The 26,094-nt window shown below is 38.6% G+C and overlaps 2 protein-coding genes across 7 annotated transcripts; one reads left to right on the top strand and one right to left on the bottom strand.

The window, feature by feature from the left end:
- Positions 1-352: 352 nt before the first annotated feature.
- Positions 353-25,526, bottom strand: jhy (junctional cadherin complex regulator). 6 transcript variants are annotated; one of them, XR_010796103.1, is made up of 9 exons: positions 24,921-25,526; positions 20,016-20,688; positions 15,412-15,516; positions 13,914-14,425; positions 12,718-12,976; positions 9,840-9,926; positions 9,208-9,342; positions 8,477-8,606; positions 353-402 (listed from the first exon to the last, which is right to left on the bottom strand). XR_010796103.1 is itself a non-coding variant. In XM_066651128.1 (9 exons), exons 1-8 carry the CDS (start codon positions 25,253-25,255, stop codon positions 8,491-8,493), a joined length of 2,334 nt encoding a protein of 777 aa, XP_066507225.1. In that variant the 5' UTR covers positions 25,256-25,526; the 3' UTR covers positions 353-402; positions 8,477-8,490. The 6 variants fall into 6 exon arrangements, 4 of the variants coding, with proteins under 4 accessions (XP_066507225.1, XP_066507224.1, XP_066507223.1 ...); XM_066651128.1 differs by having other exon boundaries at positions 8,477-8,718; XR_010796102.1 differs by lacking the exon at positions 353-402 and adding an exon at positions 5,926-6,873.
- bsx (brain-specific homeobox) lies at positions 2,055-4,577 on the top strand. Its single transcript, XM_066650225.1, has 3 exons — positions 2,055-2,307; positions 3,907-4,097; positions 4,268-4,577. The coding sequence occupies exons 1-3, from the start codon at positions 2,055-2,057 to the stop codon at positions 4,505-4,507; spliced, it is 684 nt and encodes a 227-aa protein (XP_066506322.1). The 3' UTR covers positions 4,508-4,577.
- Positions 25,527-26,094: the final 568 nt, after the last annotated feature.

The following is a 26,094-nucleotide window of genomic DNA, read 5'->3' as shown; positions in this document are numbered from 1 at the left end:
AGCATTAATGCTTCTAAAAACTAGAACTTCCGCTCTAGACCACGCCCTCAATGCGTCATAACTCTAATATATGTCCAGTCCTGTTAGCATAAGCTCTAATGTATTCTTTGAAGTTCCGACTTTCATGACATTGTTGAGGGGTGAACAACAAAGGTATGAAGTCATCTCAAGTTTTAATACAAAATAAGGACAAAATTAGCTCCCAACCCTTTAACTGTATGAGTTAACAAATTTAAGCTTAGATTAATGCTGCACCTTGATAAAGAGTTCCATGATGAAGCTGCTTTCTAATAGGTTTCTGTGCAAAGCCTCAGAGGATCTCAGTGGATTGCTGGTAATAATCTTCAGGAAAGTGTGGTCTGATGCACGCACACCTGCAGGAGGGGGCGCTCATGATTGTAACTGTTGAGAAAAATAAACGATCCTTGAAATGATGCAATGATGAGGGTACAAATGCGTGAAATGGGAAAAGGCTAGACTGCACATTTATTCACTAAGCTATACGTTTACACATTCCTTACTTACTTAGAACACTACGATGTTTAAATAAAGTAGAATCAGTAAAAGTGCTTTCGTATATACAATTTACATTATTAGCTGCTACATTTCTTACTAGAGTAGCCCACCCTACAATATGAATCCCCATAGAAGCTCATTGGGTGAGAAGTATTCCTACCAATTTTTGCTCACTTTTCTATTATTTCTGTACATTTACCAGTTATACTTTTTTGGTGAAATTATGCATGTTGTGTTTTAATGCTGTGTAATTTGGGATAATGCTGTCATCCGCTTCGTTCTTAACGTAGTGATTGTAGGGGCTTCTGTAAAGTACATTACTGCAAATGAGACCACCCTTTATTTTTTTATTTTCCAGTTAAAATATCTTTTTTTTCAGACGATATTAATTATAGAATTAATTTAATTAAAAATAAGAGAATCTATTTGATATTAGGAAAGGGAAAACGAATCGTTTTCAAACAGATATTATCTTATCTTATTACTTCCTCCCAAACATCCTGTTTCACCCCAAACCCGTCACGCTAGAGAATAAGAAGTGTCCTGGTTTACTTTTCTCGTTGACTTCAAGAGATTTGGAAGAAATGGGGAGTCCCGACAACGCTCCAAGACCCCCACTAACATCAAAACTAATATGTGGTCGTGTCTCGGAGGAAATTGTGATAAAGAACAAGACAAATCCTAAAACACGGAGCAGACTTCAGCTTTATCTCTTGGGTCGTGAGAAACTGCGAAAATGTAACCATTTTGTAGAATGACTGGAGAATGTGGGAAACATTTCTATTAAAATATATATTCCTTGGTTGGTAAATGTTCTGCTTTTAGCCTGAGGCTGTAAGAACTTGGTTACTGACTTGCACTAACTGACGTAATTGTGAATGTAATGGTTATAATTAAATAAAGGTTTTAAAGTGGCATATTAATAATAGTTCGTTCGTTCTAAGATGAACTCCTCTCTCAACACCAACTGCAAGAAAATGAGCAAATTAAAAGCAGTCTGGATTTGCTAGAATTGGGACGAAAACCCTATAAGTATTCTACGTGCCGTAATAAAACATGACCATGTGGTAATAGCTCATAATAACAGCTAAACACGCTCTGGTGACTTGGGTAAAAACGAAGGTCTTCTCAGGTCTGGGTTCTAAAGAGACCCCCAGAATGGGCAGGAGTAGTGGGTGAGTGAGCTCGGTGTGGAGGAGTTTTGTGCTCCCTCTCTCCTCACTCAGTCCCCTATAATTAATCCATAAAGCGCTAATTGTGTTCCCGCCCTGCCGCGGCGCTATTGGCTGAGGGCAGTTGCGCGCGGCGCTGCGCCGCTGCCCTTCGCTCTGAATAAATACTGATGAACCTGAGAGCGGTCAGATTTACGCGTTTTCCCCAAGACCTGTCCGCCGTGCTGCTTTTGTTTTGGATGCACTTGCGGAGAAGGGACGGTGCGGGTGTCCATCATTTCTCAGTGTCAGGACAAACTAAAAACAGAAGTCATATATCTACCAGAGAGTTGCTGCGGGGAACGCGGTGCGGGCCTCTTAGCGGCGATGAGCGGAAACTTCACAGCGGCCGGGGCGCATATGCCCGCGCACCGGGCCACGTCCTTCTTCATCGAGGACATCCTTCTGCACAAGCCCAAGCCGCTGCGCGAGGTGTTCCCCGCGCCCTTCACGAGCTCGCTGTCCTCCCGCGTGCCGCTGCTGGAGTATGGATACCCGCTCATGCCCACCCCCATTCTCGCCCCCCACCCACACCACCCGCTCCATAAAGCGGAGCAACATCCCTACTTCTTCGCCTCCGGTAAGAGCTCGGAACGCGCGCAGGCCCGGCTGGGCGAGGGTGGAGAGAGACGAGGATAAAACAGGGCTTTTCCATTTGGAAGATTGGACTTTAGGGCTGCCTTGTGACTTTTCCCCGTTTAGAAAAAATATTCTATAGACCCAGATAAGGCTTGTACCTAATACTGTATAAGGGTTCTGTAACGGAAGGGGTTCTTTGATTAAAAAGAGTAGATAGATTTAGAGGCTATTTGGGACCACTTTAAGAACACCACCTAAGCGATCTGTGTACAGTTAATCCTGACGCAGAGGAACCAAACAACAATTTAGGATTTGAACAGTAATTAGAGTTCTCCATGGTTCTAACACTGGCTTCACTGAAGAACCTTTATTTATTTTTAGTGGGACGAGGCAGATCAAAACTGTAGATGTTTATTATTATTAAAAATTATTCATAATAATAAGCAACAACTGATTTTATTTAAGTCAAATTAACGTTTCGAATAAAACACTGATTATTTACGAAACCGCTTCATTTGCGTTCTACCGGATGAAGTCGTGTGTGCAGAGCGGAACTGATTAAACACTTTACAGTGTGGAAGAATGTGGACCTTAAAATGTTGGGCTTTAGGTGTTTTTTCCGCAGAATCAGCAGAGTTTTGTATGTTTTTATAAAACTGATTTTGTAAACGGTGGAGGCCAAAAACTGTTGCTTAAAAATGTTATTGTTTAAACAATTCCACAGAAATGTGCTTAATTACATCATCACATTTTCTCTCATTCGTTTCACGCGCACGATTCAAACAAAACCCACTTGACACTCAAACTTACATAATGTCATTTTATATTGTTAAATAGGTCGTCTACAGTTTTGAAAAAAAACTATAATAATATTTCTACACTTTAGATCCAGGATTTTAAAGAAGCAGAACAATAAAATGTGGTTCTGCATATTTTACAAACATATATATTGTTAACATTTTTATTTTAATTTCGTTTAAAAATGTGTTTCATATTAACTTTATATTATTATTATTATATTATTATTATTAGTAATAGTAGTAGTAGTAGTAGTAGTATTTTGATTACTACCATTTATTTTGTTTATGTATCCTTTATTTATTATGAAAATAGCAATAATACAATTATTATTACATTAATTTTAATTATAGTACATTATTAATACTATTATTATTTTAAGGACAATTGTTAAAAAGAGTAGTATTTGAAATACATATTTATTCTATTTGAAGAATAATTTTACACGTTCTATTTATATTTTTACAGTATATTTACAATTTTTAAACAAATTAACAGTCTTCAATTGTTGTTTGTTACTGTTAGTAGTAAAAAAAATAGTAAAAATATCAGTAATAAATTGTATACAATATATTTGCGCAATAGTTTTATACAGTACCCCTATGAATTATTATTTGATTTTTTGTATTATTTTATAAAGTACAAGACTAGCGCAAATACTCATTAACTATTTTTTTGTATTATTATTATTATTATTATTATAGTTGTTGTTGTTGTTGTTGTTGTTGCTGGTGGTGGTTGTTGTTTTTTTTTGGTGAATATTGTTAATGAAGACTGTCACTTGTTTTCCTGGTTGATGTAGGGATGCAGATGCCGTCGTTATTCGCTCCGCACGCGGAGTTGCCGGGGAAACACTGTAGGCGCAGGAAGGCGCGCACCGTGTTCTCAGACTCGCAGCTGTCAGGCCTGGAGAAACGCTTCGAGCTCCAGAGATATCTATCCACTCCCGAGCGCGTGGAACTGGCCACTGCGCTCAGTCTGTCCGAAACACAGGTACACAAACACACACACACACACACACACACACAAACACACACACACACACTGTACTCAGTCTCTCCTGACATTTGGACAAATAGTGATCTTTCAAAGTGGTTTAAACAGCGTTCACACAATTCGGATGAGAGTGTAAATCGTGTGTGTGTCTATGTGCATCTGCGAAGGTGAAGACGTGGTTCCAGAACCGTAGGATGAAGCATAAGAAACAGCTTCGGAAAACTCAAGAGGAGCAGAAAGCGCCCGGAGAACCGATGGACAGATGTGCAGACACTTCGAGCGAAAGCGAACAGGACCGGCGCGCCGGCGCGGAGGGAGTGAGGAGCCCGGACACGTTCACACTGCAGGACAACGAGGACGAGGTGGACATCGAGGAAGACATCTGCTCACCTCCACATCTACTATAAAACATCTCTCTCTCTCTCTCTCTCTCTCTCTCTCTCTCTCTCTCTCTCTCTCTCTCTCGCACATGGATTACCCTCACAATAGATAGGAAATTATATTTAAAGTTTCCCTTTTCTTCTTGTTCCGATTTTTATAAAAGAACATGTATTATAAACTGTATTATTGACGCGCTTTGGACACTGAAGAAATAATGGTAAAAAAGAATGACCTCGTGGTGAAAATGGCTATTTTCAATTCGGAAAAATACTTTCAATCTCACAAGGCCTGGGGAAATGGAACATATCTTTAACGTTCCTCATAATGTATTATTATTATTATTATTATTATTGCTATTATTATTATTGGTTTCACTCTTTTAATGACGGCCTCTCATGACTTTTATTTTGTAAATATATGAGGGGGAAAAGTAAATAATCTATGGACAATCTGTAAATAGAAACGTGGTATTTAGCACTTGTTTAATGGACTCTGGAAAATGAGTTTCTCCAACACTGTCGCATTTCGCATTCTGTTCACACCTCTCCTTCACTCATGGTCAAATGTTCAAAATGTACAGTGAATGAATTATCGAACACACGAACAAACAAACAAAAAAAATTGTTGCAAACGCAAGCGATGTGTGCTTCTTTTAAATGTGTTTTTTTGTGCTTTTAATTTCACACTCGAGAAGAAATCGCAAGGGTTTCTTCTGGAAATGACCATTTCAAACCACACAACTGTCTTCAACGGAAACTATAAAAACACCTCCACCAATAACCGATACTACTACTGTAGTCTACTCTTATACAGCACCAGCCAGTATTACTGCAGCTACTATTATAATGAACATTTTAATAACTTTTGTAAACACAAGATGTACTTCTTTGATGTTCATTTAAATCTGCATTTAGCATGTTTTCAAATTTTTTTTTGGAAATGTCAGATTCAAACAACAAACGTACAAACATGTTAATACTTTGACAACAACAACAACAGCAATTAAATACAGGGCTTTTTTTTTCACAACAATCACAAACTAATGATCCTATTATAACTGATAAAATGTAAAATATTTAACATATTAACAATTATTTATTTAATAAAATTAATTGAAAAGAGGCACAGAACTGGACCTCACAGCATGTCATTTGATAAACAACCTTCACAATGAACTTCCAAACTTAAACTCAAAGTCTAGTCTGCATTTAACATTGTTTGATTTGAACCAGAAAAACAATATTCATAAATCTGCTTTTCATTTAAAAGCAAAGATAAAGCTTCATTCTGCAGAGTAAATGAATATGAGGACAGTTCCGTTATAATCTCTTTATTTACTCTCTGAATCTCAAAGTAGACTTCCAATCAGTCTGAAATGACCCACTCAAAATAATAAAAACAATAATAATAATAATGTACACAAATAATAAAACACAACTGGGCTTTTAAACATTTAATAGATACAACAGTCCCTTGACAACAATGAACCCATTAAACCATCTCTCTGAGACTATACAGGAAGATAAAGGCCACAATAGGATCATTTTTTAACATATTGATAAAAGATATTATGGACAGTAGCCTGCACACAGACATGTAACTGTCGCAAGAAACACAGCACTCAGATCTAGCCTTTTACAACAGCACATTAAATCTTATAATTAACCTGTCTGTATGTCCATAAGTTTGTAGTCATCTGCTTGTCCAACATTTCTTATGCAACGTAAGGCAATAATAGGAATTGCACAAATGCTGGATGATTAGATCTAGACTACAAACCACTACTCCATCTCATTCCAAATGACTGCTGAGAACACAGCTCCACTGCTTCGGAGCCCAGTGCCGGGGTGCTTTGCACCTAGCCGACACTTCACTTGGGCATGGAGATCTTAGCCTCGTGTGCCTGCTCCAAAGAACCTGATAGAATGCTTTTCTATAGAGATCATACAAACTGAACACCTGTGTCAGCAATAGATTCACCTTAAAGAAGCCAAATTCACTAAAGAGAATGGATGCCTGAATACTTTTAAACATAGTGTACAGCATGCAGCAGGCTCTTAACTGTGTGACCATGTGCCGCTAACATGAATCTGGAGTGTTTAGCCTAATGGGTTTGGGGACGTGCAGCATATTTAGGCCCTTTTTTGGAGAGTGATTCATGCAGTGTTTGTAGAACAGGGCTCTGGTTTAGAGAGGGAGTGAAAAAAAACGATGAGAATAGGTTGTGTGGAAGGTGATCAATTAAAAGATTAAGCGGTTTGCGGCGCGTGGCTCCATCAGCTCATTGGCAGGGCTTTGCCAAGTCCTTCAGCAGCGCCCACATCAAAGCCCAGCCTCAGAAAGGGGATGCTAATTCACAGCCTCCTTCAATGAACCAATTTCTATGGCAGCACTGAGGAGGGAAAAATAAAAAAATAAAAAAAGATGTAAAGAGAGGGCAGCATCCCTCATTAATTCAAAAAGATCCGGCATTGATTAGGCTCGCTTCTGAGGCTTAACGCTGAAAAACACAGTGCATCAAAGCACACATGATGGGTTAAATAGAGGCTATAATCTAATTAAAATATTACATACGAGTAAATAGCCCTTTGATAACGATCTAAAGCTTCCATTAAAGAAATAGGTGCTCAAGATTGTTTTATGGGGGAAAATTATCACTTTAAAAAATACAGAAAGCAAGTTTGCCTGCTCTAATCAGGCTGGCTTCAAAGTGCCATCCTTATTTGACCCATTATTTTCTTTCTCTCGCTCTTACACTCTCTCTCTCTCTCTCTCTCTCTCTCTCTCTCTCTCTCCCAGTTAAAGAAAAGGGCAGAGGAAAGTGGAAATAATCAGAGTAATGGGCAGGAACTGGCTGAAAAATAGCACAGTGTTCCCCATTAACAGTGAAGCCAGGTGTGTTTATGAGATCACTGCCCGGGTTAAGAGATCTATTGAAAAAAAGGAAAATGCTGCATGATACTGCACTTAGAAAACAAAATCAGACATATACATTTATTTGAAAAATAAATTTCAAACCTTTTAATTTTAAATATTTGTAATTTTTTATTTCAAAAATTAAACAGAAAATCACATATTAATGTTTAGTATTTTCACCTTTTGCTTTTATTGCAGCTTCTGTTCTTTGCATTTACTTGCCTTTTTTTGTCAAGGTCTGGGCACAAGTGTGGACAGTGCCCCAGAAGTGTTTACGTTCAGTTTGCAAATTTTTTGTTTATTTCATCTGGAGTTTTCTCTCAAAGTGGAATGATGGAAAGAAATGCCTTATGATTTTTTTTTTTCAGATCTGAAGCTTAATTCTCCCCTGTTTCAAAAAGTATTTTTTTTGTTTACATTATGGTAACAGCTCTTTTTAGGAACCCCCTTTTCTTTAAATTTTTATACTATTTTTAAATTCCTGATTTGGAAAATGTGTTTTTTTTTCTCATTTATAGATAAAAGCACATCATGAAAGTGGCTTTTAACTCCTATAGATATTCACACATTTAACAAAATGCAGCAAAATGGATGCTATCACATTATTGGCACCCTGTATTAGTTTTGTTTGACTTGCCCGTATCTTATGCAAGTGGATTATACTGTAATATCTAATCTCCAGAAAACGGAAACATCTCCTTAATGGTTATTTTAAATAAAGGATGTAGTGTCTGAATTTTGCACTATACTGTGCTCATAAATATTCTTCTATACAATACAGCACAAACACAATTCACAGATATTTGACTTCATTTTAAACATACACACATTCTTGCCAACAAAAGATTTTATGAAAAAGAAACAAGAACATTACAATTCACCTCAAATGTTCACAGTGCAGTTCGTTATAGGATGTTAACATTGCAATATATGAAAATGGTTATTTTATAAAAGCCTTTTATTAAATGTCTGTTATTTTTCTAAAAGTGCATGATACATTCAGTATAATACATGGAATCATTCTCTATGTCAAAGCTGCCTATATGTTTATAAAGTCCACAGTTTGGTGTAAATGCTACCTGCTTATTGGGTGTTAAGATGGTTTGGATGAAGCAGTCTGAAGGCTGGTGAAGCGGGCCACTGCCTCTTTCTCCTGCTCATGTCGTTTCATCAGTAACTCCAGAGTTGGCAGATGAGAGACATCCACTCCTAACGGGAGATATGCAGATTGTTCAAACATGCTCTCACTCTTCTCTTTCGGCTTCTTCTTCTGCTGTTGTGGTGCTTCCGGCTTCTTAATGGTTTTAGCATAGGCCAAAGCCTGGACAGAGTTTCAAAATCAATTTATTTATATCATTGATTAAAATGTTCTTTATTACAGTTTGACAATTTTAGGTACAGATACTGTTAACCCTTTCTTACAGTCATATCCAATCATAAAACAATAACTCCAAATTGAACAGAAGCTTACATAACATATAGGGAACTTGATAAACACTCTTATATGATAGAATAGCTAATATGTCTTCACAAATAATAATAAAAATACAAATTTACACAACATTTGGAGATTTGAACGTATCAAATTGACCAAAAAGTCTCCTCAATTAAGATTTCAGTAGACACCTACCGTAAAAGAAAGCACTCTGACTGAACAGACAATAAAAGAAGTTGATAACAGAAGATCATGGTCCAAATTAGACATATTAAAAATAAAATTGGGCAGATGATCAAAGGACCTGCCAAGGTAATGCTTCTGTGTCATAGACACAGGAAGGTAAAGCACTGTGGTTTTTCAGGTCTCTCTCACCTTGTTCCTGGGAATGGTGTCCTTGTTGTCACTGCTCACTGGGTTTCTGGCCGGCAGAATGGGAATCCTACTTATCCGCTTGTTCTGTTCACGGATCACATTTGAATACAGCTTCTGTCGTCTAATTTTCTCAGCCTGACAGTGGTGAGAGAGAGAGACAGATTACAAAGGGGAGGTTTAATTACCTAAGCCGTTTCTCCCTTAAGGCCTCTCGCCTTCATTGTATGTCTCTCTCGGAGGCCTCTCCACAGCAGCAAACAAAACCAAATAAAACTCATCATCTCCCTGGAACCAGTGTCGAAAAACAAAGTCGCTGCCTTACTAAGACCCATCTGAAAATCAGATTCATTGAAGGTTTCACCATTGGTGACAAAAGGAAAACAGAAAAATAACCCTCTCCAAGGCCTACACTCATTAGGTTTGTAAATTCCTTTCTGTTCCGTTTAGAGGGATGAAAGTCTTTCACATTCACAAGTAAAAGAACAGAGACCTCAAAACCACTTGGTTGTTGAAAATAGCTGTTAGGGATTAGTTACACCAACATGAAGAAAAGGAGAGACTCGATTAGATGCATTTAATGGAAGACCCTCCCAAAATGGTGTTCCCAGACATCATGGTATTGCAGCTCTTACCACATGCTCAGCAACAGTGTTGCATGGACCAAGACCTCCGAGCTTCACCTCCTGGGCCAGGCTTCTGTATTCTTTTAGTGAGTAAGTCTGAAACAGAATTAAATATACAAATGTATATGTTTGTATTTATGTGATTGTATGTGATTGTATTTATTTATTTGAGCTCAAGTGCCTCTCAGCAGCTTCAAGTGTATACGTATCAATAGCTAGGAAGCGAGATCTAGCCACTTAAGACTTGTACATTTATAGTGACACCATGAACAAAACAGACAATTAAAATGGTAATAGTTGTTATTTATATGCCAGTTAATCATCAGTTAAATATTCGTGGTTGTCACAAGCCTACTAGGACCCAAATACATCAACACAACAACAACTGACATAATCTCCATAATCTTCATATTCATATACTCCAAGCTCAGCAGTCACTAAATCATAAATATTTGTGTTAAGCATCTCCAGCAGGAGCCAGGGAAGGAGAAAAAGAGAGTAAGAGAAGCCATGACATATTGAAGGAGTAAGCAGTTAATCCGTTATGGACGTCTAAGGTGCACTCGAGCAGCAATCCACAAGCCCTCCCAAACAAAAGGGGCTAATCAGGCCAGATCTGGCCGGCTCCTTCAGGCTCTAGGGCCAGGCTTGGATCAGCCATTGGTCATGGACACTGCGGGATAGCTGTTTCCTTCACTGATCTGTTCCCCCTGCGCTGCAACACTAGCTGTTTTACAAATTTATCCTCTAATCCTATGAGACATGACGGCGGACACGGTGAGGTGAAGAGAAGCAATCTGCTTTATGGTGTAAGGACGACTTAATCCTGACATGGTGTCAAGTGGATGTGTTCCATGACATAATGACCCCTTGGTGCTGCTGTCTGCAGTTTACTTATATGTTTTTATAAAATTATTAAGAGTTCCCAGTGTGAAAATGCTGGCTGTGGCAACCTACAATTTTCCTTAGATGAAATGGCACCATATCTCTGTCCAACTGAAGATTTCTGGGGGTGTAAATAAAAGCTCTGCTGACGTTACCTGGTGTTTTCTGTTGGTGTAAATAGCTGCTCTGCGACTGTAGTTATCTACTGTTTGCTCTGGGTGTAAATGGCTGTTCTTGTTACCTGGGGTTCTCCCTGGGCGTAAGTGGGAGCTCTAGCTATTTGATGTTTTGCCTGGGAGTAAATGGAAGCTCTAGAGGCCTGGAGTTTCCACCTTGTATGTGTGTGTGTGGCTGCTCTAGCATCCTTATTCTTGTTGCTCACTGATTCTGTTTCCCACTGGGCCCCACCTGCAGACCTCATGCAGGCACAGAACAAAGTGGCCATCGTTAAATGCAAATGAGCATCTCAGCAGCCATTCCTGGTACACATCACTTAATCACCCCATGCTTTAATTCACTTCAGCATCATCATGATGACTGTCTGTTATATCATCATGTCTGAGCAATTAACAGTATCCTCAAATACTTATACAATTAACCTGCAAAACTATGAACTGTCATAATAATTATCAACAAAGGAGGGTATAAAGTGTGCTATGGTGGTTTTAGCAACTTTCATACTATTCAATAAGCAATTAAATCTACAGTTCACTGTAAAGAGTTTGGTGTGTTCTCCCCGTGTCCACGTGGGTTTCCTCTAGGTGCTCAGGATTCCTCCCACAGTCAAAAAACACTTTGGTAGGTGAACTGGTGACTCAAAAGTGTCCGTAGGTGTGAGTGTGTGAGTGAATGTGAGTGAGTGTGTGTCGCCCTGTGAAGGACTGGCACACCCTCCAGGGTGTGTTCCCGTCTTGCGCCCAATGATTCCAGGTAGGCTCTGGACCCACCGCAACCCTGAACTGGATAATCGGTTACAGACAATGAATGAATTAATCAATAAATTTCAGTTCATTTCATGACATGCAGCATTGTGCAAATGTCAGAGACATTTTCTGTAACCGCTTCATCCTGTTCAGTGTTGAAGTGGGTCTGGAGCCTACCCAGAATCAATGAATGCAATGCAAGAATACAGAGTCACTTAACCGCTCACACCCACAGACACTGTTTTATAGCTTATACACAAATCAATGTGTGTTTTTGACTCTGCTCTGGAGCACCCAAATAAAACCCATGCAGACCTGGACAGAACATGCCAATCTCCTAACATATAGTGACCCGAGGAAGGGATTAAATCCACAACCCCAGGCACCTGTTGCACCATCATTTCCTGCAGAAAACATACTAAACAGAAAATTACAGTGATGCTAAACAGCTAAAAATAATAGCACGTTTTCCAGTACTAATTTTCTGTACACTTTTTTCTTTTTGTTATACTTACTATTTTCTTTCCCTTTTTAAAGATATCCTTTTGGACATATTTCTACACCTCCAAAGCTTAGTCTTAAATGCTGGTCACATTTTCTACATCACAATCAAAGTAATTCTAAACACACATTGTGGGTTGACTTCTGGGATGGGCAGTTTTTTCGACTGGTTGTAGAACAACACCTGCTTCTTTTTTTGACAGTAATACATTTTTGATAGCCATGTACACTTTCAGGCTCAAGGCAATGTTTTATAACTTCCTTTTGGTTTAGTTTCCCTTGAGTTATCTTTTCACAATGAAAGTATGGTCTGAAACCTGATAATGACACTATAGTTGTTTTAGGAGTCCCATGTTCCCTTTCATTCATTTAAATCAGATTCTGAAAATCTGTTACTTATATACTGCCTAATATCAGAAATATCTCATAAAAGTACATAACTTGTTCTGAAAGGCTAAAAATCGGATTTACTATGAACAGTGATCACATGAACATCTCCAGTTAAAAGATACCTACTAACTTAAAGCAGTTACATGCAGAGTAGAACCTTTCTTGATAATATTGGCACCAAAGCCCACCTTATATGTTGTTTTGGCCTTGAGGTGTCTTTGTTTCTCCAGCTGAGCGAGGTATCCCTCTGAGCTGCTCCTGTGCAACGTGCTCAGATATAGTTCTGTTCTGTCAGCACACAGCTCTGTGTCACTGGTGTTGGACCTGCGTATTGGGGGCAGCACAGGATAGCCTCCACAAGATGTTAAAGAATCTACACCTTCTTCACTTAACACCACCACCTCAGGAACCTGCATGTTAGCATCTTCTTCAAAAGCTGAAGAAATCCTAAAAAACAAATCATACATTTTGTCATGTCAAGACAGCTTTAATATTATAGGTTTAAACATGACAAATTTAATACAGCTGCCAAATTATATGACAGGTCTTCCATTTGGAAGCATCTTCTTCCGAATGAAGGCTGTCATATTGAGAAGTACATAAGTTACACATAAGTAAATAAGTTAATGGGTTTTTTGACAGTAGACAGCTAAAAAATTGTATTTTGGATGCTCAAAGGGGCTTTTTATACTTCAGTATGCTTAATACTATCTGCTTATATTTTACAAACAACTGCTGGATACAAAAAATTAAGACATAACACCATGTCTTAACAGAGTATGTCGTATTAACTGTAAGAAAGTCCAGAGTGAGCAGTTTGTTGAATTTTAACTCAGCTGGGAATATGGAGCAGTCACTGAATGGCCACAGTGACTGTGTTTTTCACCAAAATCAAAAATACAACCACCAATGATTTTACCATGTAGAAGAAGAGTTTCTATTGTTCCAAGAGTTAGTTACATTATCTATGAGACAAGCAATTTCATAATTTAATATTTTGTTGATAGTACATGAAAACATTCTCATTGTCCATTATTTATGTGCAAATGTGTGCATTGTATCATGGATGGGCTGTTCTGTGTTAGTTTTGGCTGGTTGAGTTTTGTTAATGCTGGTTTAGCTGGTCATTCACACAATGCCAGTGCTGGTTGTTCAGCATAACAACATCAACAACATAGCATAGGCTGGTTTTCCTGGTGACCAGACATTTTTTAAACCACCAGGACAATTCATTTTTATGGTGTTTTCCAAACTTGTGTTTGCTTTTTTTTGTTTTGTGTTTGTTCAGTAGGTGTATTGTGGCTTTTGGCTGCTCCATAGAACCTTTTTTTCCTTTTAGAGAGGGGAATCAAGACATGAGAAGGTTAGAAAAGGGTTAACTGACCTGGCACTGCTGCTCTCATGCTTTCTCGGGATGAGTTCACTACTGATCCTTCTGCCAATGCCCTGGAGATGGTCCCTGCTCACATGGGGGTGTCCTGGCGTCAGAACAGACACAGGCAACTGAGGGGCAGAGCCCACCTGGTGGACGGCATAACCGGAGTGTAAGGGTGGGCTATACACATTACACCCGATCCTCCATTGTGGTCGAGGAGGCAGGGCCAGTGTGTAAACAGGCTCCTGTAGTTTAGGCCCAAAGAAAGTCTCTGTAAGTTCATGTTGAGTGTTCAGGTTGACGTTGAGGTTGACAGTTGGAGCTGAAGGGAATGACTGATGACTGGTTGGAATGGAGCTTCTGCCAGCATCAGATGGAGTACGTATCTGTTTTTCTGCGGAACCTGGTGGTTGGTGATCTGCCTCTAAAACATGTCTGTCCTCAGTAGGTTTCATTTGAACTCTGGGTCTGGGTCTACGGAGATGTCTTGGTCCACCCGTGCACTTATTCTCTTTATGGATCTATTGTAATTGGGTACAGATTAGGACATGCACTTTACATTCAAACTCTAAGCAAAGCATTCCTTTGGTTATTGGTTTGCTTATGTTATGATGACACCAAGCTCGAAACGGTGCACTTGAATTGACTGTTAACTAGCCTTATACTAATTGGACAATGATTTTCAAAAGACCACTGCTTGATGACACAAAAGACTCAACGATAGCATGAATAAAATAATTTTACCAAATATGATGAGGATCCTAAATATATTTCATCTCTAAAAGAAAATAAATAGTACATGTCTGAATTAAACAAATTAGAAATTCATGCCACAAGGAGGGCTTTGAGGATGATATGAACCCTAATTCAAAACATTTCAGAACAAGAGCCTGAAGATTCCATCTGATTGTGCAGAAGCATTTTTTTATACAACAGCTGGTTTATGGCCATAGTCTGAGAGTAAGAAGGAAAAGGATGTATAGATAATGCTTTTTGCTGCAGGCCTGGCATGCACGGTGTTCTGCCACACATTATTCTGTGAGGTCTGGGTCTGTGTCGCAGCATGTAATGCCTCTGATTTAGCCAACACCAGCTTTCACCATTCTAATGGGAAAATATTTACTCTCCTCTGCCTGCCAGCATTAGGGTGACCGCTCAAGTGCTCAAAATAATGATGCTTCTCCATTCTCCCTCTCTCTGCTGCACAGGCTCCTTTTCAAGACATTTCAGAGGCTCCATTGTGCCTGAACAACTCTATCAGAAATTGCGTCCATCACAGTGGAAATGAAATCCCGGGTGACAGTGCGCCCACTGTGCAGACATTTTCATCTTGAGAGGAAGCCCTTGCTGACAGTTATGCATTAGGGCAATGGATTGTGCCAAGCAGCCCCACCTACATCCAGACAGAGAGAGAGAGAGAGAGAGAGAGAGAAAGCCAGAAGGAGAGCGAGAGAAAGAAACAGAGATGGATGAAATCAATAAAGTGAACTGGAGTGAAGGGTCCTACCTTCAGTTTTTGAGTTTTTTGTATCCACATCAGTTCTGGGTCTAGGGCATTGTCGGGGCTTCCATGGCTGTCAGTACTGGAAGTGTCCTCAGAAGACTGTGTTAGCTAAAGGGAAAGAGAAAAAGAAAGAAAGAGCAACAATAAAGGAGAGTAAAAAGTAAAGACAGAAAGTGAAAGGTGCAGTGAAACAAGAAAACATACATATAAAATAAGAGTAAACAAGTACTGTATTTACTCCAGTAAATCTACTTAAAAATATATGTAAATCAAAATGACATGTAAGATAAACAAACTTTATTTAAATACAACACCCTGCTCCGTGACCAGTTGTGCCTCTCAAAATGCTGTGAAATTCAATGAAAACAAGTTTAATTTTAGTTAAATGAAAATATTTGACTTCATTTCATTTTGAACTACTTGATATTAAACACTGAATTCCTTGCATATAAGTTTCTCTGACACATTTTCGGGCTCTATTGATTTCCTTTATAACAGTCCTTTCAAAGCAGTTTGTGGATAAGTGTCTGTATACACTCACATTACATCAATTCACTCTCTCCATTTTTCCTAATGCACCCATTCAGTGAGAGCATATTTGCTGCTAATACTGTAATGAAAATCATTTAGTAAACTTGAAGTCACTTTGGCTGCTGAGGACAATCCGGACTGATCGATGCTATTGACGCCTTGAGGAGTCCCTGAACGAACAGGGCTAATTCTGAAAGCACAAATAGAGGAAGGTCGAAAAGAAGCATGCTGCAGTGAGTGGATTGAGTTGTAACATATCCATCAATAAACAGTCAGCCATGCTGGCCTATCTAGTCGCTGAAAGACCACGAAAGTAGGAACATGATCACTGCACTGCCTCTGCTGCTTCAGTGGCTAGTCTCATACACAGTTAAAGGAATGTTGTTTGTTTATCAGAGAAATGGATACAACAGCTAAAAATGTCAGCTTCTTGACCCAGTAAGACGTGTAAATACAATAGAGGAAACAGTCGATGTGATACATGTGATAGACCTGATGAAACAACAGCATGCTATGTGAACTTTAATTAGTATACTTTGTGTATGTTGGAAAATTGTCAAAGACAAACATGCAAATCCCTACACCTCATTTTTAATGTTTATTCTAATATGATGTAGAGTCCAAACAGCTGGTCAGTAGCATCAGCTGATATGTATTATATAATACAACCTACTCAGCTAATCTGGTCAATTTGAGCACAAGGAGAAACACCTTTATTGACCCCTTTAGGGAAATCGCTTCTCTACATTTGACCCATCCGTGGTAGTGAACACGCACTAGTGAGAAATTCACTCAATTGGAGCAGGGGGCTGCCAACCACCCAGGGAGCAGTTTGGAGTTAGGTTAGCTCAAGGTTGCTCAAGGGCTGCCAACCTCAAGGTACAAAACATTATGGTTAAATATAACAAGATCATCCTGATGATTAGGATGTGTAACACAAGTTATTACAGAGACTAAATGCTAGTTTAAGAGAAATTAAATAGCCTATTGACATGTGATGTCCAGCATCCAGCATCCATTAGCCAAAATTCTGCAGACATTTTCCCCCGAATCTGCTGAAAAGGTATTTAAAGCAATCTTGTTTACCACAAAGCACAACAGAGAAAACTGCATTTATATATTTTATATATATATATATTTATATTATTTATATATTTCATAGAGAAAAGAGAATAATACTGATAAAATATATTTTTTTATTATTTTAAAATCTTTATTTTTTAAAGATTTTAAAATAATAAGAGACCATCATGAGGGCAGCCGTTGCCTAATGGTTAGAGGGCTGGGCTTGGTACCAGAAGGTTGCCGGTCCAATCCCCAAGACTCGGGGGAACATCCAGTTGACGTGCCCTTGAGAAAGGCACTGAACCCGCAACTGCTCCAAGGGTGCCATTACATTTTGTCAGGTGGTGAAGCACCACTACCACTAATTCTTCTTTTTTGATACAATTATAATACGTTTAACATTTTATCTGTTATCCCACATTTAAGCTTGAAAATTGAGATAAAGTACTAAAATTTGTTGAGATCTGAAGTTTATAATAAAATGTTAATGGCAATTATTATATTAAATAGACACAGAATTGGCAGATTTGACCATTTGTTTCTCTACATTTGGCAAGTCTGCAGTGTTTCATGCTGTGCTGCCATTGTGCAGTAACAGGTGTGTGTGTGTGTGTGTGTGTGTGTGTTGCGGACATCACAGACGTGCCCTTCATGGCCTCACCATGGCAGCAGGCCACAACCTCTGCCCAAGTCACTGCCACTGCCTTTTGTCCACCATTTTAATAATCTCAATCAAATTGAGAAAATGATCAAACAAAATTGCATTTTGAGCTTCATAAGCTGTGTAATATCTATTCTGTTAAATTGGGGCCCGTAATTGCCTCTTGGGGCGAGATGAGGCACAACAAAGTCAGGCGATCTGAGCTTGCCATTTTCCTCAAGACTGAGAAACACAGCTTTTGCAATGAGGACTTCAAAGGCTTGCAGTTCTTGAATTGCATTTGGTTGCTATTGTGGCCGCCCAGGCAATCTTGATTAGGTGTTTACACTGAGGCAGGGTGTACAGTGGCAGAGAGCTGCGGAGCCTCGGTCTAGAGCTATTAAGAGATTGTACATTATGTTCCTGGCTTTGAAGTGAGGGTCTGGGAGATGACGAGGGACTCTGGCTGAGTGCAATGGCAGAAGATTGCTCTGCTACTTCTGTCTTTATCAAAGGAGCCTCTACAGGGGTTCGCCATCACTCCTACACTCGCAGTCACAAAGTTGGCACATTATGAGATTGTGTACATTTAATAACATAGCTAATTATCAGGAGTAAATAGCTCGTCAAAGAGTAAACAGTGGCTTTTAAAACGGACCAACAGCATGCTCACACAAGGCCAGGTAATGATGCCTCAACAGATATGATTTTATAGCATTCCTTTTGCCTCTTTTGAAGATAGAGAGAGACATAAATAAATAAATAAATAAATAAATAAATAAAGCAAGCAAGGTGAAGGGCAAATATGAGAATATAAGATCAGATAGATGGCCACATCCAGTATAAAGCTTGTGATCTTTCCTTTTATGGCATATAAAACCAAATAAAACCAGCCAAACAAAAACACAATCCAAGCCTCATTTCAAGAAAGGCAAAATATACAATTTTAAAATTCTAATCATATGAGTCAGTCTTTATTATGGGTTTGGATGATAAAATAAGATAGATAAAGGAGATTTAATCAGTAACAACCTCTACCTCCAGCATGGGTCTTACCTGACAGACTCTGACCTGCCGGGGTACAATCAATGTGACATTTAGTGAAGGAAGCCCTCTCTCTGTTTACCGTGTCACAATGCTAACAGCTCTTCACTATGCTAATGCAGCTGACATGAGACATTAAGGTGGATATGGGCTCAGATGGGCCAGCAAAGGCCTGAAATGTAGCAAATCCTCATATGGTGCAGTGCGCAGACAGGCCAAGCCTGCCAATTACACGCAGGGCCAGGTGCACTGATAGCTAAGAGCCTATTGGTAACCATGCCTCTCTGATGTTCTTAATAGCTACTGTTGTGCAGATCAACTCATAATAGGCACTACATAGCCAGACATGCTTCCTTTTCCCTTTTCTGCTTCCAGTGTCTGCCAAATTAATTTCCGAGCCACCGTTAGATTAGACTGCTTGTTCTCTTTCAGAACAGACTCACTATAATAGCAAGGTCACTTACACATTCAGATTTTTTTTTCTAAAAAAAAAAAAAAAAGAGCAATGATACAGGTCAGGTCATATCAAATATGGCATACTTGTTGAGCAGAAACAATGTGGACATCTGCTGACAATGGAATAAAGAAAAGAGGCTGTTCTCAACCAAAAACACTAATGCTACAATTATATGACAGGTCAACAGCTCGTCTTTCATTTGCAAACAATATAAAACTAATGCACATAGCACGAATATCCAGAATTTTTATGCTTGAACACCTTATACTTTTATTTATTTATTTATTTATCTATATATGTACTTACTTATTAATATTTCCATATACATTTTGTTGACATTATTTTGGGAATTATTGCATTAATTTTTATATACCAAATTAATTCTCCCTTTAAAATGCAGATCATTTAATCAGTCATTTGGTTTGTTGAATAATACATAGTCTTTCTACTATATGAATTGTGTTTCATTTTTATTACTAAAGAGTGAGCTGATAATAAGCCTCTTTTCTGTATATCGTTCTATGTATAACCCTTCAGATGAGAGGAAAAACAAAGTGAACATGAGCGTATGGCCAAATGAGGCTGACTGAAAAGGCTATGCTTGTATGCTGTGTTATTGCGTCCCCTGGTGCCCAACTCAGTGAACACGGTAAAAAAGAAAAAAGAAAAGCAGTCAAAATAAAATAAAAATGGACAGAAATAGCTTACTAAATCGATTTCCATAGCCATGTTAAAATGAAGATAAACGATAGTTAATATATGACATGAATATGTGTTTTGTTTTCATTTGAACAATTATTTAAATAATCATTTTAATATTAGCCAATTATAATGACCAATTTTAAGACCATTACAAAAGCAAATACAAACCTTATTTTCTTCTTCATGTTTCATTCCTCTTTGCTCATAGACCTTCAGATAGGACCCTTGTTTCTGAGTGTTCATCCCTAACGTTGCTTTATTGTGCTCCACCTTGTCCACTTTTGGTCTGGGCTGTCTAACCTTCCGAGGGTGTCTCCTCCGTGGCTGTATTAAGTTGTTCTTGTCTTTACTTTCTTCCTGAGCAACAGCGTTGCTTCTCACCTCTCTGTTCTTTTGCTTTTTAATGTCTCTCTGCTGCCCATGCCATAAAGACGGTGAGATTTCAGCAGTGCTTTCACGGTCCATAAATTGGTCCCTAGCCTTCAAATCCCTGTCAGAATTCAGTCTTAGCTTGTCCTTGGATGATGTATTATGACTTGATGGCAAAGCTGTGTCTCCATGACTGATTTGATTCTCTTGTGGATGAAGGTGAAAGGAAGCGGATGGTAGCCTGGGCTGAAAAATATTTACATCTGTCAAAGCAGGATTACTCACTACTACATATCCTTCCCTCCCTGTTGTAGGCATATATTCTGTGTGCTTCTCAATGTCCCCATGCTCATCAGGGGAATCCAGGGATAGACTGGTTTGGACTTGGTAGAGAAACTGAGCCCCAACCAGATTGCTTCTCCAGTCTGGATCATAGCGCAGGTCAGCATATTCATCACCAAGAGGGCTCTGTCTGAAATCATAAGCATGCCACATATGTTTCACCAAAAGTTCATTAAGATTATCTATGTACATTGCACCTATAAGCAAAGAACTATTAATTAGACCTACTACTGTGCAAAATCATAGATTTTCCACCTATATTTAATTTTTAACCAGAGTGGCTGTAAGGTACGACCTATTCATAGTCAGGAGACATTTCTGAGGAAATTGAAAATAATCCAAAGGCAAAGGGAAAAAAATTAAGGTAAATGAAGGTAAATAGTGTTAATAGAAAATAACTTTCAATGGCTAACGTTTCCAAACCTGGAGAAATAAAGTTACTAAAACACCACAAAAATAGTCACAATAACTTTTATCTTTGAGAAACAGAAGTACGTCAAGCTTCAATCTTGCTTCAGGCCTAAAAAATTGCAAGTGTATCAATATTGACTGGTTACTGCAGAAGAATTGGAGAGCTGAGATTCATTTGATTATGAGAAGTAGAAAATGCTACTTCTAAGACTGGACTTGTAGGATGGAGTTTTCCACAGAGACATTGCCACATTTGGTGGTAGTTATTACCTATAAACTTATTTTCATTTATGTGGGACTGTACACAGCAAACACACCCCACGGTCAATAAAGCAATCAACCATGAGAAAAAAGGTCTAATGCATCAGAAAGCTTACAGTGCTTGTTTCCTTTGCCTGATGTAGATTCAACCTTGTGTTTCCCCCACCTTAGCTCTTAATGACTAAGGGTCTTGAGACGACAATTGGGGCATAGTTTTGGAAATGGCTGATTCAAGGGTATGAAATAGGTTGAAATTACTACCTAATGTGCTCCTTGCATCACTGGATGAAAAGATCTCATTAAAATAATTAGAAGAGTGCCTCTTTGTTGCACAGCTCTGAATGCTACAAGATGCACTTCACATCTCATGATGCCAAATATGGTGCAGGCGAGGCGTATGGTTCTTCAGCCAACGAGGGCAAGAGGGCAGGGAACGACTCAGTAATGACTCGGTTGAAATGAGCTTGAGAATGCAGTGTGGGCTCACAGCTGTGGAAGCTCCTTAACATACGAAAAACCTCTCAAAGCTTTTTCTCCAGACCACACCAAAATGGCATCCAATCCCACACGGAGCACTGCTTTTAAATACAAAAGTAAATAGGATTTCTGACTCCCAAACTCTTCATTTCTCTGCAGTAGCATTGTGATATACACAGGGTCTAGTTTTTTTCTGGAAGATAACAGTGTTGATCTATACTGCAAAGACATTTGGGTTCACCAGTTTTGGCTTCAACTTAAATTGTGTGCTTAAAAATTAAAAACAGCCAATTCAGGCTACCCAACTTAGCCCCCATCATTCACAATAAATTTACATGGAGTTAAAATATAAGCACAAGGACAGCTGTCATTAATGCGAAAACGAATAGCACCCTCTTGTGGAGAAGGTCCGAAATGTGAGTGAGTATAAAAGATATACTCCTCTATTCCTGACCATAATCACACTTACAAATTATGTTTCTTCAAAAGGTTCTTTAGTAAATAAAATGGCTCTATATAGAACCCTGAACACTCAGAAAATATTTTGCATAATTAAAGGCTTCTACAAACTGATGGAGAATGAGCTACATTGTAGATGGTACATAGCTTGACATCGTAACAAAAGGGCACTGTTTCTTGATGCCATATAGAGCCCTTTCCTGAAAGGTGTTATATAGAACCAACTATATGAAGAATTCTTCAGGAAGCAAAGAACCCTCTATCTTGCGCAATATTCTTCAGGTGCTCAAGGTTTTAGGACCATTAGCTTTAATAAAGCACCCTTGTAGGACCATCATTTTAAGTGTGAATGAGTTACTAGTTATGAATTTATGAGTGAGTTACAAGGCAGCTTTGTGAGATGTTTCATGTTTAAAATGTAGGGTATATGGGCCCATTAAATTCAATCGATCTGAATGTTAAGTGGCTCTTTACAGACCAGTTACAAATATGAAAATCTTTTTCATTCCACTGTTGAGAGAAGATGAGTGGGGTCGCACACATTTGGGATGAAGGTAGTCACCCCTGCTTCTGTCCCGCTCAGAGCTTGGGTGACGTGGATGAGTTCAAACAAACGCTGCAATGGACACTTCAGATTCCAGCATCTGTGTTTCCACAGCATGGGATGGCCTCCTATTTAATGCACAACAAAGCATCTACTTTTTTAAATAGGCTTCAGAATGGGGCCTTATTGTGATAACCTTCCCTAGAATAAAAATCTAATTTCCTTTAAATGAGGGTAGTTATATGGAAAGTGCCAAAATTAAAGGTCTTTCAACTAAATTAAAATGCACGTACTCTAACATCATTTTCAAAGACTGCCATTATCTATTAGGCGAGTGAATACAAGCTGTTAATCATTTCAATTATGTTTCCTGGGCTGCTCTACAATAAAAAGGTCTTGTCATGTTGGGAGTGATCTATTCTATGTCAGGTATTGCCATTGTTTACTGGGTCTACTTCAGAGAGCCTAATTACTCACATCCATTACAGAAGGCACAATATACTGTATTACTCTCAATAGGGCATTCAAGTCGATCTTGTATAATGACATGAATATTTAGGATTCAGGCTAGCCTTTATTGTCTTGGGCTTTTGTAATATTTTTCTCAGTGGAAAACAAAATGAGTGCTAAAGTGGTTTATGCTTAAACAATGATAAGGGCAAAAGACCTGACATATTCAAGATTTTTACGGCTTTTACAGCTTAACACTTATGTTCAATGCAGCTTAAGTGTGACAAAATGTATTTTCCCACTTATGATACTCATGTGGATTTATATACCAAGTATACACAAAAATAACAAAAATGTTAAAATGCATATTCCCACATTCTCGTCTTTTAGTTTTGCAACATTCCAGCCATGGACCTATTCCTGAGCTACTCTACTACTTCCCTCTACAGAATTTGCTAATTTTTCTATTTCAGAACCTTTCTCAGATGTGTCCACAAAAACATATGACTGTACTGCTCCTTGCACATTTCTTCCTTTACTTGTGAAATTGCGTAAATTTTATTTGTCATATTCCATTTCTTGCTTACTTAGGTAGCTTGAAGAGAAGTAAATACTGAATTGAATATCATTGTATTTGTACAGCGGCAAAAAAAAGAGTAAACTTTACTACTCCTATACTACTAAGTAGTATAGGAGTCCCTTTATATATATATATATATATATATATATATATATATATATATATATATATATATATATATATATATGTACACACACAATTTACTGTGCCTCATGCCAAAAGCAACTGAAACTCCAGCTCCTGGTATCTTCAGTGAGAATTAATAAGCTTTTTTTTTATGTATCGAGCACGGTTGAGGGGAAACTGAAGGGGATTCGTATTGGATAGATTTGCCTTTGGGATTAATTTATCGGGTTAACTAAGAAATCCCGCTTTGTGGAAAATTCAAGCAAGTAATGCAAATGCATGTTACGATACAGGTGAATTTTATGCAATTAGAGACTGGAGTTCAACTGTTTTAATCCCCATTTAACCTGTTCTTTAATGGTCAATAATCCAACAAGACCACCAGAGAGATCAGGAGTTATTTAGGTGGTGGGTGATTCTGGTCAATACAGTGACCTTGGAATAGTGGATTACAAATTGACTAACACAAACTGTGCAGAAACAATAAGCTGCTGTCTCTAACATTACGTCTAAAATGTGGACTGACTTTGTAGGTGGGTCTGACACAGGATCCAGTGAATAGGTGCGGTATTTAAAACTCCAGTAGCTCTGGTGTGCCTGATCCACTCATACCAGTGCAACACACATCTACTTGCCACCTCCATGTCAGTGTCACTGAAGCGCTGAGATCCATCAGCCACTGTGAGGTCAGACCATTGAAGAACAGGGTGAATAAGAGCTTATGATGAACTGTAGTCTTTAAAAATAGAATTACAAAGCGCACTTGATATTGATATTCATTATCTGTAACCGCTTATCCAGTTGAGGGTTACTGTGGGTCCAGAGCCTACAGTTACAGATAATGATGATAACTTATATGATAAAACTAGAGCTGATAAATTGACAACTGATGTACAACCAAGGAGATCATTCTAATGTTTTGGCTGAATTGTGCCTGCTTTCTGCTTTGTTCTTCTGACGCTTAACTTAATAGCATGTAGTACTTAATTGTTAATAGCTGAGCAGATGGGGTAGAGTGGTGTATAGATTATGAAAATGATAATAGGCGGACTACCTTGTCAATGCGGTGATGTTTCCTGTAACTTCGTGGCTCACGGTGCTGCTCGGTTGTGTTTCCTGCTCCAAGTCCCGGCTGCTGCAGGAATCGCTGCAGTTTTCAGACTTGTTTTCCTCAACGTCCACATACACATGGGGCTTGTGCGAGTTATCACTGGCTTCATCCGAGATGCGCTTTTGTAGCTCTCGTTGGTAAGCTTTTTCCTGAACCAGACTTTCAGTATCTGACTCTAAAGAGTCCCAGAGTTTGGGAGACACCGTTTCATTCCTCAAACTTGTATCGTTTGTCTTGGAGAATTCTATTCCTCTTTCAGCGTTGTTATCTAGAGCCATAGCATAGATGGCGTGCGTTGGTGTAACCGTTAACTAGCTATCCTTATTCATCCAGTATTTTTAACTTACGTCTAATCACCGTTAACATTAGCTGGGTTTGCTACCGTTAGCTTGACTTTCGGTTAGAATTAAGGTATTTTATAATCACAAAGAATCGACATTAATAATAATTTCTTACACTCCGTTGTAACCACACTCAGTAAACACACATTTTAACTTAAGTTGATAAAGCAAACGTTCAACAGAAAAGACTCTCACCCTCTGGAGCTGTTGTGGTGGCTTTTAGCTTTTGCGTTGCCATGGCAACAAAAACGCTACTCGCACATGCGCATCGAGGATTAAGAAACGTGTAGATGCATTAAGCAATCGTTTATCTTATGTAGTACAAACATTCTAACTTACATACAGCTGCTGGTTGTTTCAGTGGTATCAACATAAGTGAATTTTGTGCCTAAAAATCACCTGCCTTAACCTGGCAATCTTTGGTGCTGTGATGCACATGCTTGGCTGCCAGATTTGATATTCAGGATTTGCGACCTCTAGTGCCTCGGTAAGTGAACTACAATGACATTCAAAGCATGCCTATTATTTCCTAGCGATACCTTTAGATGCAACTACAGAGGAATACTATTAAATGCGCCATTTCAAGTTAACCATCTAAGAGAATTCAAGGTCATTGTTCTCCCATGTGGTTTTACTCCCAGTCCCAAGATGCATGTTAGATGGAATCATTATGCAAAAATGTATATGCATTTTACTCAGTTTCTGGCACCTAATCAAGCCAGGTGGGACAGACACATGTAACAATTGTATTGTATTTAGTTAGGATGTGCGTTTTA

Source organism: Hoplias malabaricus, chromosome 18, assembly GCF_029633855.1.
Source record: "Hoplias malabaricus isolate fHopMal1 chromosome 18, fHopMal1.hap1, whole genome shotgun sequence".
Lineage (NCBI taxonomy): Eukaryota > Metazoa > Chordata > Actinopteri > Characiformes > Erythrinidae > Hoplias > Hoplias malabaricus.
Note: the sequence above shows the minus strand (reverse complement) of the source record. Positions and strands in the feature narration are given on the sequence as shown.

What these genes read in the sequence shown, in the direction of transcription:
- jhy (XM_066651128.1), bottom strand. Translation starts at nt 25,255, where the DNA reads ATGGCTCTAGATAACAACGCTGAAAGAGGAATAGAATTCTCCAAGACA. An exon ending in AACATCACCGCATTGACAAG is followed by an intron (nt 20,689 to 24,920) that starts GTAGTCCGCCTA and finishes TTATGATTTCAG; the next exon opens with ACAGAGCCCTCTTGGTGATG. An exon ending in AACATGAAGAAGAAAATAAG is followed by an intron (nt 15,517 to 20,015) that starts GTTTGTATTTGC and finishes CTTTCCCTTTAG; the next exon opens with CTAACACAGTCTTCTGAGGA.
- bsx (XM_066650225.1), top strand. Translation starts at nt 2,055, where the DNA reads ATGAGCGGAAACTTCACAGCGGCCGGGGCGCATATGCCCGCGCACCGG. An exon ending in TCCCTACTTCTTCGCCTCCG is followed by an intron (nt 2,308 to 3,906) that starts GTAAGAGCTCGG and finishes TGGTTGATGTAG; the next exon opens with GGATGCAGATGCCGTCGTTA. An exon ending in TCAGTCTGTCCGAAACACAG is followed by an intron (nt 4,098 to 4,267) that starts GTACACAAACAC and finishes GCATCTGCGAAG; the next exon opens with GTGAAGACGTGGTTCCAGAA.